The sequence below is a fragment of the Fringilla coelebs genome (genome assembly GCF_963513975.1).
Source record: "Fringilla coelebs genome assembly, chromosome: 7".
NCBI lineage: Eukaryota > Metazoa > Chordata > Aves > Passeriformes > Fringillidae > Fringilla > Fringilla coelebs.
The window spans coordinates 262,578-278,570 of NC_140035.1; the positions used below are offsets into that span (position 1 = coordinate 262,578).

Genomic DNA, 15,993 nt, shown 5'->3' on the forward strand with positions numbered 1-15,993 from the left:
GGAGCCAGCAAAGACACCCAAACAGCTCTAGCACTTTAACTTTTGGAGATGTTGTGCAACAAACAATTCCCAATTGCTACAGAGTGCCTCAGCAGGCGAGAGGAGTAGGTGCCCAGACTTAGGGATGAAATTTAGGAGAGGAGATAAAAGGCCCTCAGCTGCAGCACCTTCTGCCCCACCACCAAGAGGAGCCAGGGTGAGGGGGCAACCCACAAAGCAACCCAGCTGAACTGTCCCCTGGCCGTCCCCTCACAGTGCCACTGAGCCAGATTAGCATCAGGACAATTTTTAATCTTTGTGAGGATCATGTAGTCTCTAACCATGTAAGACACAGCTGACATCAGTGGTAACTGCAAACAGCAGGTTTTCCCCCAAGCTGCAGTCTGGAAAAAAAACATAAAATAACAACTGTAACTGAACAGCTGACCATAAGCACTACTTCAACAATGGCCCAATTTTATGAGTGACATAAACCCCGAAGTTTGCAAACATGCGCAGTACTAGTCAACCCTGTGTCTGCATTTTACTGCAGCTCAATGCCTACTTGAATGTATGCATTTCTTAATTTTGTGGACAGCTTAAGGTTTTACTCTGCAAGATTGATTCTCACTTAATCCCAAAAGAAGGAAGTCGAGGAAAGTAGACAGCAAAAGTTTTTTTTATCTCAGAAGTTTCACAAATTGACAGGCCTTCAAATATTTGCCTGGAAAATCTATTTTCTCTTTACAAAAAGCAATTTTAAAGATTACAAGTAATCTTCAAGTCACAATCCTGGAAACTACAACTTGTGAAATCAACATCTTCATTCTTCTCTCAAAACTACAGAAATTATTACTATTATTACTAGAAAAATTATAATATCTGACAAGTCTGAGTAAATGCTAGGCTAATTCAGTCAGTAACAAAGACCAAAGCTAAGAGCCCACGGTGTTCAACCCAGCATCCACTATCTGATCCTTGAACAGCAGAAACTGGTGCTGATCTCCAGCAGCCTCAGCCTCATCACCTGGGAGCACAGCTGTGAGAGGAGGAACATAACAACATGGTCACCCTCAAATTAGGGGATGAAGACTACATGCTCTCCCAGCTGGACCTAGAACTTTAATGCCAGCACTGGAAGATGGCTGTGAAGATGAAGGCACAAGAGCAACCAGGTTAACTATACTGTATCAAGTAGATGGTGAAAACAATTTCAAATAGTTCTATTTCTGCTACTCAGCACCTATATTTTAGGAAGAAAACACTGATTTTTTAAATTTTTTTTTCAATTTTTAAAATTGAAAAAATTTTAAAATTTGTTTTGAAACAAAAGGAAGAAAAAAGAACTTTCACCTGGAACATCATCAGTTAAATCCACTGACCTTAATGAGGTTAGTTAAAAATTAATCTAAAAATACATGACATATACTGACATATGCCACAACATTTGCTGTAAAGGCCACACTCTGTCATGTACTAGTCAGATTTAACCAACACAAAACTTTCCAAGAATGTCAATTAACTCCAGGGAGGTGGCTTCTCCCAGCTTTGCCAAAACAGGAGTTAACTGATACGGCCTTAATCAGCAAACTTTAACAAAATTTCTAAAATGAAGCACTGAAAGGAATGCAAAGCTACACATTGAGTCAATTTATAATAAAAAACAAGTTCAGAAAAATGCCAAAAGGCCTTTGCTCTACGTGGCAATTAGCGACACTGGGACATCACTTTGCCTGCAGCGCATGACCAGCCCCAGGAACTGAGACAGCTCTAAAGACAGCGTAGGTGTAATGACAAGCAGCTCCTCGTGCAAAAGCCTGTTCCCAGCACGGAATGAGTATCTCACCCCACAGCACATGGCAGCACAGCCGGGCAGACAGACACTCAGCAAGCGGACAGACAGACGCTCGCCGCGCAGACAGACAGACGCTCGCTGGGCAGATGCTCACCACTGGCGCTGGGCTCTCCTGGCTCTGGCCTCCTCTGCAGGGCCAGGGCTGCCTCACCTGGCACCCTGGGGCTCTCCACATACTTGGGCTTCCTGACTGGACCTGCAGTGGGAATGAACGGAGCTTACTGAACTGCTTCCACATGGACTACAAGGTTCCTATGTCCTGTATCTATTCTCTACAATGTAAAAAAAGCAGAGAAATTATTTCTTACACACACAGCTGCTATCACAAAGATCAGTGAGCTGCTGCACTTCCAATCTCGTGAGAAAAATATGCTTCAGAAGGCTCAGAACACAAAGGCTGCTAGAAAACAAGCCCATTGTATGTGGTGTGTAAGCTGCATACTGCATGTAACCCCAGTAGCTACACCTCGGCTCTCAATCATGCCTACTCCTGCTCTGCATTTCCCACACTAACAGAGCAAAACCCCTCCAGGGAGCACTGCAGAGGGACTGTGGGTCTGATGCCAACTGTCCCACACTGCCCTTCATAAAGAGACTTTCCCCTTCCTCAGTTCAGGTCTTCAAAAAGCATCCTTCTCCTTGGTTCAGAGTTCAAGGGCACACCAAAGCTCTCTCACACTTTGTTTAATAAAACCTTACCCTACATTTAAAATGTGGCACTTCAGCCACATTAAGCATCCCATCTTTCCTTTTGGCAGCAGCCTCAGATGCTACATTAAGTCTCTGAAAATTACATTGACTTCTTGCTCTTTTTCTTGAGCACTTTAAGACTCATGACTACTTTTAAAGAAAAGCTGCATCTCTCTTCTGGGGCATCAGGCTTCCAGGGTCACACTGCCACAGAGCTGTGAAGGCCTGGCGATCCCATCACAGGGTAACACATCATTTGCCCAGGACAATCTGGCTGGACCCATCTGCTCTTTCAGATTTCCACCTAGAAGTGCAATATGGGAACAATTGCTAATCTCTTAGCAAAGAAATACTGGTGAGGAAGTGTTAGTCCTATATGAACACATATTTATATCTCTAGTAGAGACTGTTGAGTCAATTTCACTTTTACACGAACAAGTCGGCACCAACACCAGAGGGGGCTCTTCCAATGCTACTAACAAAGATAAGGGCCATTGGCCCTGGTGAAAGCAGCTAAAAATGCATTCCCCTGAAACAAAATCTCATTCTTTAAGGAGACAATAATCCACACCTGTCATTTGTAAGCAGAAGTATAATCAAACATATCAAAGTTGGACAACAAAAAGCACTCATTCTAATAGAACCAAAAAAACTGTGTAGCAGTTTTAAAATTAGATCCACAGAAAGATCTTCAGGATGTATTTTTAACACCCATACTTTAAGCTGTGAAGGAAACCCTTTATTGAATTTTGTTCCTCACAAACTGCGGCAGAAGTGACTTACAGTACTTGCAAATCCAATATACAGCATTGCAACAAGTAGGAGAATTCATGGTAAATTTATTTTCACTAATCTAGAACACTAATCTAGAACAGGACACAAGAAGTAACACTTGGATGAAAAGGACTCATTTAAATGTGAAGTGCATCTGCAAAACAGCATCTCTTTTACATAAGTGTAGGATGGCTGAATCAGGTCTGACAGAATGTTCATCTGGGACAGGGCTTTATCAGCAGCAAATTGCAGAGGAATCTCAGTAAGGGAAAACACACTCCCTGCTATGCTCTCATGAGTGCTGCTGAGTGCCTTATCGTGTCCTGAGGCAAAAGTGGCCACTTGCTCTTTAGGAGTTCTAGATGGATTTTTCTTCCAGGAACTAACTCCAGTCTTTCTCTCACACTCTGTAACATCAGGTGAACACAACACTGCCAGACACAGTGACTGCACTGTTTCCTTCTTACAGCAGCCTTTCTCCTAGGTGGACAAACACCATTCCAGTCTATTACCAGTGCCATCCCACACCGACAGCCATTCCCGAAGCCTGTTCTAGCTCTGTCCTACATCTAGTGCAGATTTTTAAAGCTGGTCTGCTCCCAAAGGGGACAAACTACAGATTTATACAATTCCATACCAATAAGTCATCTATTTTTTTAAGTCATCTATTGCTTTGCTAGTAATTCTTAATGCTTATTTGACTGCAGAAGAGCTGATGTCTCAGAAGATCACTGTAACTTGCGCAGCTCCATCGTTTCCTTCCTGTCAGGACTAAGTGGATCTGTAGCTGTACTGACCCCAGAGATTGCCTGATGCAGGACCTTGGAGCTGGGACAGCTTAGTGCTTGCAGGAGGAACAGTCCCCAGGGCTCCCAAGGGTAGGGCACAGAACTGCAGCCTGAGATGAAACCAGTTCTCTGACCTAGTCTAGTCTCAAGAATCAGTATGAGGATTAATTTGCTCATTAATTAGAAGTTTTAATTGAAGCTTAACTTCAAAACTTACTAAAGTTCTGTTGCACATTTATGCAAGCCTCTCCTAGGAGTCACCTCTGGCATTCACTGATGGAAATTCACTGATTTCCAAGGAAACCTTTCTCTGTTAAAGCATTATTGTATCATTAACGTAAGGAAAGCAGCAAACATTTTTATCAAGTGCAACAGCATCATCCTTCATTCATATCTTAAACTCCACAATCCACTTTTATGGAACATCCCTTATAAATCAGTATTTTCATTCTTTTAGTTGAGCCTCCTAAATCAGTACACAGTCAACTATTAACCCTTTAAGAGAAAAAATACTGGTTTAGCTGGCCACCTGTAAGATAACCAATCCAAACAATGCTCATTCTAGCTTTGTAGTGGAAGAAGCTCAACTGAGAGAACTGAAATTAGAATTCTGTTCTACCACTGTTAAACAACTTCATCACTACAACCCAACTTCAGAACACTACTTCAGCCTCCTTTCTTCTTTCACTCACCACATCCTGAAAGATCTGTAACTTGCTGTCATGCTACTGAGAGCCTTGAAATCAGGACATTAGTATAATCCTGTTACAACCCCTGCCCCAGATACTAGACAGCTAATTTATATTGAATCATCTTCCATTAGGTGGAGTTTGGCGAAAGTCACAGGAATAGCACAAAGTTTCTGTCAGCCTCCTATCACCTGGTTAGGTCTTTGTACAAAATAATGATGTATAAATGCCAATGCATTCCCAGCACAGGAAATCTTTTCCCTTGGCTGTGGGTCACAGTGCAATGACTCTGCAGTCATCATGAATATGGCTTTTCAGTCACAACTCATCAACTGTTCAGCATTTTCTGTGCTGACAAAGCCCAGCTTTTGACACTGTTCCCAGACCTTATAAACTCAAACCTGTTGAGTGCCTCCACAGGCAACAGGAACATGGAGAGTTTCACTTGTCTCTCCCACCCTGACCCGAGTGAACCCAAGTGATGCTGGTGTGCTGGAATGATTTCTATGCACAAAATGCTGATAAAAGGAGCCCCATGGAGTCCCATATTTAGTCTGGCTCCCACACCAGTGGGTAGGCACCACTGAGGATAAAACTGCTGAAAACTAACAACTTGCTTGTCACTTCCACAGTAACTTATCTATTAATATATTTGTGTATGGAGATACAAGTAAAATAATTGAACTGTAAAAGCCACAACAGTACTCACTCTTACAAAGTCACTAACACATGCACAAACAAAGCGTTTTGCAGCAGTCCTCTACCCGATTAACTAAACATAAATAACCCGGTTTAATCATATTCAGACACTTCAATATAAGTATCTGCAACACCAAATAGATTAATTTTTGGCCACATGAAATAATACATTCTATTTAATAACCAATTACTTTTTTACCTTGGAATGATGCACTACTCTTGTTCTTGTTGCAAGAGTTTAACATGATTTTACTATGTTATTTTATGCAGCATTTATCAATAACTGAGTTAACATGTTATGAAGATTTTAATTGCTCATTGTTTCATCTTACCCGGAGACTTCTTGTTTCCTCTTGCCTGCATCAGACAGGACTGCCGTGGCAGCAGAGGCGAGGACGGCAGTGACATTGAGACTCCTTTGGCCAAGTTTGTTCTGTAAGTGTCCTGGGAGCCTGGCTGCTCGTCACCAGGGAAATCTGCATTGTGGCCAGATGTTGCTGTAACCTGCGAGGCATTCTCTGGGCAGCAGTCACCTGCTAAAAATAAAATTTTGTCATCTATTTGGTGATGTGCCAAAATAAACAGCCTAGAGCTGCACTGAAATATAAGTATTTAACACAAGAAAACACTTGCCAGCAACAATTGACCATGACTCGCCCTACTGCGCCACCTCCACTGCAAAATCCAGATAACCACTGGGAAAATGTAAATACACAAGTAAGCAACATTCTAATTTAATATAATAAAGAGAAAAAAGGGAAAAAAAAATCTCATTTTCAACAGAGTCAGCACTTTTCAGACTCCATCCTTAGGGTTAACATCAAGTTCCCTATGAAGATAAAAGTATTTTTCAAACTAAAAAGGTGTTTTAGCATCACTGCATTAGCATGAAAGCCAGGACCACCTGAAATACTGTTTACTGAACTAGTTAAAGGAGGGTTGGGTTACCCCTTACATGTAATGAAAAGGGGGATTACTAATAGGTACACTCAGATATGGGCAGTCTAAGATTTGTTTTCCCACTTTCAGTGCTAGTAACGAGGTTAAGAATTTTCCTTCTATGTTCTTTTGAAAATTAAACTTCTACACCAGCTGATTTAAACACAGATTTAACACTGGTGATATTATTATTTATTTTTCGATACAGAATATATGAGTTTGCTTCAAAAGGTGTTGTAAAACACAGTAGAATGGTAACGCAGCTAAATGTAACTAGAAAATACTGGAATTCCTTTTAACAGCTTTTTACTAGATACATATCCAGGCTGCAGTTTGGAATTTGTAAGCATTCTAGGTGGACTGTTGAGGGGTGGGGGGTGCAAAAGGGTTGACACATCCACCTGCAATTCCTTCATTTCTATTTTCCCTTTTATGATGGCATAATCTGCGTAATTCATTGCCTTCTTAGTAGACTTCTGAATTTTGAATTAATTTACTTGTCTCTACTGTATACGAAACATTACAACATGGAAGAGAGCTGGATGGAGCTAAATAGCTCTAATCAGTAAGTTAGGAGTATTTGATTATGACAGTAACAGGAAAGATATTTTGCAGTCAATATATAGAGACACTACTGCATCTTAGGAATTCTTGTTCCAGCAGTACTCTGTTTTTCTTTTTACTGATGCTGTGGAGAGCATTCCATGACTCAGATTCTGAGAGCAGTATGAATTAAAAGACAAAAATGTAAAATGTGTACCACAGAAATTCCCCTTTTCAATCACTTCATTTCCTAATTTTACAATAAGCCTTTGCACATTACCACTCACATCGCCATGGTGTTCAGACAGAGCAACTCTTTGGAGCAAAACCCACACCTTGAGAAAGCCCAAGGCTTCAGCCTAAGGGTGTTGTATTCTCAGTGATGGTCAGTGTATTTGAACAGTGCTGCATTCTGCTGAAGCAGAAAAACCCCTATATTAAGTGTAAAACAGCTATGATACAATGGAAAAACAGACACCTATTAGACAAATATCATTCCCAAATATCATTCCAAGAAAGGAAGTACAGCACTCTGCTCCTCCAGACCCTTTCTAAAACTCAATGTAATAGGCCAACATCACACCTGCGAGCTCAGAGACCATGCACACCAGGAATAGCAGGGAACCAGCAGAGCATGTACACCACAGCCCCTGGAAGGCTGTGCCAGCCATAGGCACAGACCAGCTCTTCCCAGAACTCCCTGACAGCCCAAGAGCAGCTCCAGTGGAAGCCGGGCAGAGCGCACATCCCTTGCTGAACAGGCAGAGACTCCCCTCGCTCAGCAGGCACAGGCCCGGCTCCGAGGCTCCCTTCGCTCAGCGGGCACAGGCACAGGGGCCTGGCTCCGAGGCTCCCTTCACTCAGCGGACACAAGCCCAGCTCTGATGCTCCCTTCGCTCAGCAGACACAAGCCCAGCTCCAAGGCTCCCTTCGCTCAGCGGGCACAGGCACAGGGCACAGGCACAGGCCCGGCTCCGAGGCTCCCTTCCCTCAGCGGGCACAGGCACAGGGCACAGGCACAGGCCCCACTCCGAGGCTCCCTTCGCTCAGCGGGCACAGGCACAGGGCACAGGCACAGGGCCCGGCTCTGAGGCTCCCTTCACTCAGCGGACACAGGCACAGGGCACAGGCACAGGGCACAGGCACAGGGCACAGGCACAGGGCACAGGGCACAGGCCCGGCTCCAAGGCTCCTTTCTCTCAGCAGGCACAGGCCCGGCTCCAAGGCTCCCTTCGCTCAGCGGACACAGACACAGGCCCGGCTCTGAGGCTCCCTTCGCTCAGCGGGCACAGGCACAGGCCTGGCTCTGAGGCTCCCTTCACTCAGCGGACACAGGCACAGGGCACAGGGCCGGCTCCGTGCCCGGGGCAGGCTGCCAGGGCTGCCTGGGGACACTGTGGTGTCCTTGCCTTAGAGAGCGCAGAGCCGAGCCCGCGGCTCTTCTGACGGAGCTACAGACGCGAGGCCCCAGCACGGCAGCACCCAGACCCACACGAGGAACCTCATCTGCGGCCGCCTCCAGTTCAATTACACGTGGGATAAGAAGGGGTGCCAAGCTTTTTACATGCTTACATCATCCTTTCCCAAGTCTCTAAATCTATCCCATAGATGTAATTTGTTCTAATCCTGCACTTTCTACTTTGTGTACACTGGACTGATGACCCATCTCCACATTTCATTCAAATAATAGGAAAATTCCTGTAACATACCTGGCTCTACACATGACAAGACAAACTCAAAATTACCAAGCTTGTGGGATCCACCTGGTAATAGATTATGCTTCCCACACAGCAATTTAACATTAGGGAAACAATACTAGATAAAAGCAGGAGAAATATCTGTCAAAATACAATCTGTTACAATGCCCAGATACCAGCAGATGCCACACAAACACAAAATCCCCAAATTACTTGTTACTAACTTAAGGGTTAGTCACTTAATATATTTTAGCTACCAGAAAAATACTTTAAAATTACATCACGTTGCCTGGCATCTACCAGAGTATAAGGCAGGCTGCATCAGTTCTGGAGTGAAAGTTTGTCAGTGTAAAACACATAAGGGAAGGTCTTGTGAAATCCCGCCTCCATTTTTTTAAAGCTTCTGAGATGTACGTTTTCCACTGCCGAGCAGCCTCTGGACAAAAACCTTCCACAAGCATCAATCAACATTAGAGTTCTTACTCAGTGGTCAATGCAACCACAGAAACAAAAAGTTTGAAAAACCACACACAAAAAGCTTGGAGAATGAAAACCAAATCCCAGTTTAGCTGCACCTAAGGATGCAACTGAATGTCATAATCTCACTACAAACTACTTTTTTTTCCCTTTAGATACAAAGAGATACAAGGATGGCTGACTACAGTAATAATTTTGTAGACCTTAATATTCTAAAAGAGAACTTGAACTTTAAGATCAAACTAATCCTATTTAATAGGGAGGATAACTAAATGGAGACCTTCACACCTGTCTATATCAGTATTAAACATTATAAAATGCATCTAATTCTTCATTCAATATAAGGTGCTCAGAAACCAGAAGAAGGCCACCTATGTTACCAAAGTATGTGTAAATGAGTTTGATGCAGATGTGGGAATTCAGATTACTTTTTAATGCAAAGGAATAGGATCACTACCTTTACAGCAGCGAGAGCTAAAACAATGAACATGCAGCCTCTTTGATCCTGGATATTGAGAGCAGCCACAGAGAAAACTAGGTTCCATGGATTCCCTCAACAGGCCCTTCTGGGAAAGCCTGTTTTGTCTTTCTCTCCCTTAACCTTTCTACTAAAGTGAAACATGACTCTCAACCCATCTAAGAAAAAAATCTGATATAAAATCATGTTACAATGGAAGAAATCCTAAATTCTGCAGTTCTGTTTCCGATGTGTTAAAAAGAAAAAAGAAGTGCAGGATGCTGTTGCTGACCAAGGCTCCCTGTGAACCCAACAGAGTGAAGGACACCACCACATCCAGCACTGATGTGATTACACGTTATCACTGACAGTCTTAACAAAGTCCACTCTGCTCCACAGGATGTGTTTCCCCCTAACAAATATTAAGAAAAGATGCGACCTTACAGACAAGTTCAGAAGGAAACTACATGTGGGAAAAAGAAAACAGTTGCAAGAACAAGGAAAGCCATCCAAACTGGAAAGTCCCTTCCAGAACAAGGCATTTCTATGTCTAAGTGGTAAGAAACTGTTTAAGGATTATAAAAACCAGTGGGTTTGGTACTCTTTCAATAGAACTGACAGGCAAGTGTACACAGAACTCTGTAACCTGGCTCAGTGACCAAGTATAAGGTGCTTCATTTTTACTGTAAAACCCTAAGCACTGCCTTTGAAGGAGTGCTGTGTCTTTCAAAACTGAAATGCTTACACACACATGAGTGTGCTTGTACACACAGCCAGCCCAGCTTCAGGAGAGGGCAATCCGGGAGGCTTGGGGAGTCCAGCATCCCAGTCTGCCCAGTCACACAGAACAAACACTGACCAGAGCTGCAGAACTGCTCCTGCCAAGTGGAGCCATCCATAGCCAGCCTTCTGGGACAGGACACAGGCTGCTAGCATGGAAAATACACGCATGAGGGGAGAGCAGCATTTAATTCTTTTGCTCTCGAGACTCTGGGAAGACCAGAAAAAGAGAGAAACTAGCATGGAATGGGAAGAAAACACATTATGCCCTGAGTAAAGGAAGCAGTGAAGTGCAATGAATGAGAAACAACCCAGCAAAATTAGAATAAATGGTTTAAATGGCCAACCTTTGCCAACTCTTCTTGTACTTGAAATTATTTGCTCACATTCTGGCATTTATTTATGCACCCTGGATTATTTTATCAGTACACAAAATATTAACATTCTCCTGTAGGTCTTAAAAAAAAAAAAAAACCAAACAACAGGGAAAAATAGAGGTTATATAGACCACTGAAGTAATTTGCATATGTGTTTCAAGGGCAGAATTTTTTTTGAGGGGTGGTGATTTTATGTACATGGTACATCACTGGAATTAGCTTCTGAAAAGACATTCACCACAATTGAATACTGAATGCTCAGCAAAAAAGCTTAAGCTCTTAAATAACCGACAAGAGCAGCTGAAAGCGGGCAAAGCAACACAGGATAATCAAAAACAGCACCATATTTTAACCATGAAACAATGCTTCTTTTGTTGCAAGGTATTTTTAGAGTAACAACAAAAAGTCAAACCGAAACTTAAAAGTACTCCGTTCCAAGTTCAATGTTCCAGACAGTCAATGTGTACTTTATGCAGCACTAATGTCCTTTGCTCTTAAAATTCAAAGCCCAATATCACAGAGCATTTGGACAGAAAAAGCCAATTTAATTTACATATTTAGATTTTAAAAGGCAAACTTATTTTATTTAATGGCCTTTCAGTTTTCCAGAATGGTACCTTGATGCTGTCAGCTGGGTTCAGAGTGTATTCTTCAGAAATGCTGAGTTAGACATAATGCAAGACAGGGGTGTTAAAAGCTGCGTTTAGCTGACCACAGTCAGCTGAGAATCAAACCTTTACTGCTACAGGCAAGTAATTCTTAAAACAATCAGTTTTAAAATAAAGATTAAATAGCAGGTCTAGGTTTTAAGAAAAAACTAGGCTTTTCTGCACAGCAGCTTCACTTTTCAGAGTAGCAATTTAGTTGCCACTGGCAATAAAAACAATAAATAAAAAAACAACCAAACAAAAAAACCCCAACAAACAAAAAACCCCAAAACCCAGTGACAGTGAATTTCAGCACATTTCTGTTTATCATTCCAAGTGCTACCCCAGTGCTGCACATCAGGCTTGTAACAGGGGCCTTGGCTGAAAGGAAAAGGAGAAAGTAAAACAGGGGTGGTGGAACCTCACACAAGCAATCATAGCCCATGCCTTCGAAAGCCATTTTACTTATGAAAAAAAAATACTAAGTATAATCTCAATTTCTTAATTGTATCTGATGATGTGAATAAAAGAGAGGAAATTCTGAATTCACAGATTTCATCCAACTTGTTCAGTATACAATATTCCTAAAGAGCGAGGCAGACAAACAAAAATAACTAATGATATGCCAGCCTGCAATGGAACATAATGCAGAAATAAAGCCTCCATTCTATACAAACATTTAGAAGGCTGTACACCCATATTTAAGCTAAAGATACTTACATGAAGATACCTGAATATAACAAGGAAACTAATGCAAATGAAAACTAAGTCTCAAAGTGTATTGAAAAAATTTAGGTCTCATCTACCAGATCTGAATCAAACAAGACACAAGAAAGATTTATTAATATGGACCCTTTTTGCAGGCCAAATAATAATAAAAAAATCTAAATATGAAGGCAATCGCTGAAAGTCTGATGTATACAAATCCATAAGTACTTCAATAACTTTTATTTCAGAAACCAAAACCACCCATTTTGTTTCTCCAGATTCTTTGCCTTTAAAGCACTACATTGCTGCATTCTAAACATCATCTTTTTGTTGACATAATAATCTGTCCCTTGTAATTTGACCACTACTATTAATATCTAACAAGCCCTGAAGCTGGAAAACCTGAAAGTCCCAACTACTTACCACACTGAATTTCTACTGACATCAATGAAGTTTCCAGGCATACCATGTACTACATTTGATGTTCAGCTTCTGATGGGATTGAGTGCAGGAAGAACACTGCAAACTAAGCACAATACTGCCATTATTCGTGTTCCTTCAGGCCTGATATTGGGTCAACAGAATGACAATGGTCACGCTACTACAAAGCCATCTGAAATAACTGAGTATGTTCTGTAGAATTTCTTTTTAAATCAAAATACATTACATGTATTTTATACTGAATGAGCTTTTGCTTAGTAATTAAAAAAAAAAAAGCAGATTCTCAAATGCAGGCGAGTTGCTGACTTTGGGACAGTTAAAGAAAACAAATGTAATTATATACTGGAAAGCAGCTGGCAGTACAGAAACCCAACAGGAAATACTACTACAAATTTATCTCTGAAGCATTTTTAAGCATTTGAGTAGCTCAGTAGAATTTCTAAACCAATCATAATTAAGAAGTAATTTTTGTTTATATTCTGAAGCTTATTATGTATATTCTTTATACTATCACCTCTTCATAGGCACAGACAGGGCAGGTAACCTAGCAGAACTTGAACAACAGTCTTCTGGCTCTGATTGCTTGAACTGTGTCACTAACACAAAAAATTTCTATGCTATATTAAAATAAAAACAGCCAGCTGCTTTCAGCTGAGGCCAGAGGCAGAAGATCTCCTTGTGGTTACAGAGGTCAAGCTAAAAACCTCAAGGAAATAAACTGGTCAAGCAAATCTCAACTATGAGAACACAGGAGAGAGAGCAGAAACACACAACCCTATGATAGGAACACAGAAAGAAACACTGAAACAGAAACAAAGAGCTGGGATTACCCTAAATGTAGAAAACAAAAGTCCATTAACAAAGCAAAGCAAAAGAAAGAGCAAGGAACGAGAACACGCACCCTTCAGCAGAGGGCACAAGGCGAGACAGCTCTGCCATGTCCCGCTGGAGAGACACCTCCCCAGCAATCTCTAGAGGACTTGGAAACTTCGGAAGAGTTTAAAGAGATAACACGTATTTGATGACAATAAGCTAACAAAGAGGAGATAGCACCACTTTTTACTTTGTTTCTGTTTACTCCCTTCCTGCTTGGTTTCAAACACTGCCCTAACAGTTTTCTGTTACTTCAAGGTTACAGGTGCAGACTGTGGGTTTTTCCCCCTCAGGTTCTGTCCTGTACCAAGTATGTACATCACTAATGCAAAGAAGGACAAGAGAAAAGAAAAATCAACTTACAGATAGTTATCTCTGTTGTATGGAAATAACTATGTCTGAAGGGCTGTAAAGACAGGTTTCTCCATGCTGCAGAAAACCAGAAAAAATCTGGATGCGGAAAAAGTTTTATGTCTGCGTAAAAAATTTAGTTTGTTTGAAATTTTGTTCGTTTGGCACATCTGTTTACCCAAGTAGGATACCAACCACCTTATCTTCAAATCCACATTTAGAAATTACATCCCTAAGTTTTGCTTGCAAAAGCTGCTCTACACATACCTTGCTGCCAACACAGCTCTTTTCACCTGTGTTCATATAAGTTTACACAAATTGATAATTACATATGCACATGTTTAAACACACTAATTTTGCTTCATTTAGATTTTATCTAATTCTACAACAGCCACCTACCTACCTACCTACCTATCAACACCTCCCAGCCACATCCAAATAAACCCATTTTAAAATGGCTTTATTACAAAACTGTTGTAGAAGAATTTCTACTGAAGCAACTGCAGGGTCTGAGCCCAATTATGTACCTGTAACTACTGCTTTTGGTGCTCCTTGAGGTATCATTTTTCCAAAAGTGACATTCCCATGTGACAGCTTTCCATCTGATCAAGGCAGAAGTTATTTCTACAAAGACATTCTACCACTCTTCAGCAGAGCATCTGTCTCTTTCTCAAAGTATCAATACTAGTTCCTAAAACCCTCTTTTTCAAGATAACCCTGAATTTAAGAATCTATTAAAACCTGCAATCAACATTCCTAGCAGCTAGATTTCAAAAATGTTACACACAACTTCAGCTCTTAAGCCCTTATGTCAGGGCAATCAAGAAATTCTAGTATTAAAATCCACACAAGCTACTGTTAAAACAGTTAGGGTTGTTTCTTTTGGTCCTTTAACCCTTTTACAATTTTTAATATTACAGCTGTGCTTGCCTTCAATCCAGAAAAAAACACCACCGTTCCTACTCACACAAGTTCCACAAGCCTACCAGCTGTTAAACCCATAAAACAGAGTTAACACACAAACAGGAAGTTCTATTCAGTAAAACAGGAATCATCCCACTTAGATCTAAATTATGCAGACTTCCAGGCGTTCCTTTCATGCAACCCATGGGAAAACTGGGGTTACTTCAGTTTAAGCTGCTGCAGTTTAGCCTAAACCCCTTTCAATTTGACTCCAAATGGTCACATGTGGTCAAGGCGCAGCTGCAACTCATCACTCTGGTGTCCCTCCCATGCCGGCTGGGCTGCCCACTATGACCCATGGAGATTTTACTACCTTCTAGCTCCTCAGTATCACTCCTAAACCATGAATATACTGAAAAAAGACCATGCAGTCTTCCCAGCTGCACTCAGGGTGGCCCTACTGAGATGCACTGTCTCCTTCCTCCCACATTCAGAAGCTCTGAAAAACCTGAAAAATTTCTCAAAACCTCATAAGCAAAAAATCAAGCCCATGTGCCCACAGAGCTGAGACAAGCATCTAAATTTACCACTGCATTCCTCTCTCCAACTGCAGTTTGAAGAAAGACTGTTAACGTGACCATGGCCAATCTCTCTAGTCAGCTCCCATCGCTGGGGTGCATTTCTACTCTCTCCAGAAAGCAGGAAATTTTAAGCTGTTGTTGCTATCCCATATCCAAAGGGCCATGAAGTGGGAAAACTCTACAATCAAAAACACCCTTCAGTTTCTCCCTGTTTTCAGTTTAAAGACCAGGGAGATGAGCGAGCAAAAATAAGCTCTACAAAGACCAATGTTCTTTGCCTTGCTTCACAACTTTTCTAAAAATGGAGAAATGTCCTACAGTTGGAAGAACTGGAATGTCCTTTGGAACAACAGAGAAAGCTAAAAAATGGACATAACTTTACAGAAAGTCGCGGTGTAACACAGAATAGAATAAAATGCACACATCTCTCTTCAAACTTTTCACATCACCTTCAAATACAAAAAATCCCCAAAATCTCTGAAATCCATTATTTACTTCCTGATTTACTTTACTGATTACATATCAATTATTTACTTCCTTTTAAAAAGCTGCTCCTGAGCTCCTCCTTGCTCTAGCTCCCACTAGTCAGGCACTATTCACCAATTTTTCCCAATACTTGGTTTCCATAACACCTAATTAATACATGAAACTCTAGAGCTCTGCTTAAAAAACAACAACAAAATCCCCAAACAAATAAACAAATCCACCAAACCAAAAATTAAACCAAAAAACTTCACACACGCTA

At 41.4% G+C, this 15,993-nt stretch overlaps 1 protein-coding gene across 9 annotated transcripts in view; it reads right to left on the reverse strand.

The window, feature by feature from the left end:
* Nucleotides 1-15,993, reverse strand: part of TANC1 (tetratricopeptide repeat, ankyrin repeat and coiled-coil containing 1) — a 60,161-nt gene that overhangs the window by 28,035 nt on the left and 16,133 nt on the right. For 5 of the 9 annotated variants that reach the window (XM_084209673.1, XM_084209678.1, XM_084209671.1 and 2 more), the window contains exons 3-4: nt 5,807-6,010; nt 1,929-2,030 (exon numbers count right to left, since the gene is read on the reverse strand). In XM_084209673.1, coding sequence (XP_084065799.1) covers nt 1,929-2,030; nt 5,807-6,010 — 306 coding nt within the window. Of the gene's footprint in view, nt 1-1,928; nt 2,031-5,806; nt 6,011-12,522; nt 12,626-13,776; nt 13,795-15,993 lie in introns of those variants that run through there. The other 4 variants (XM_084209676.1, XM_084209677.1, XM_084209675.1 and 1 more) reach the window with 4 other exon arrangements.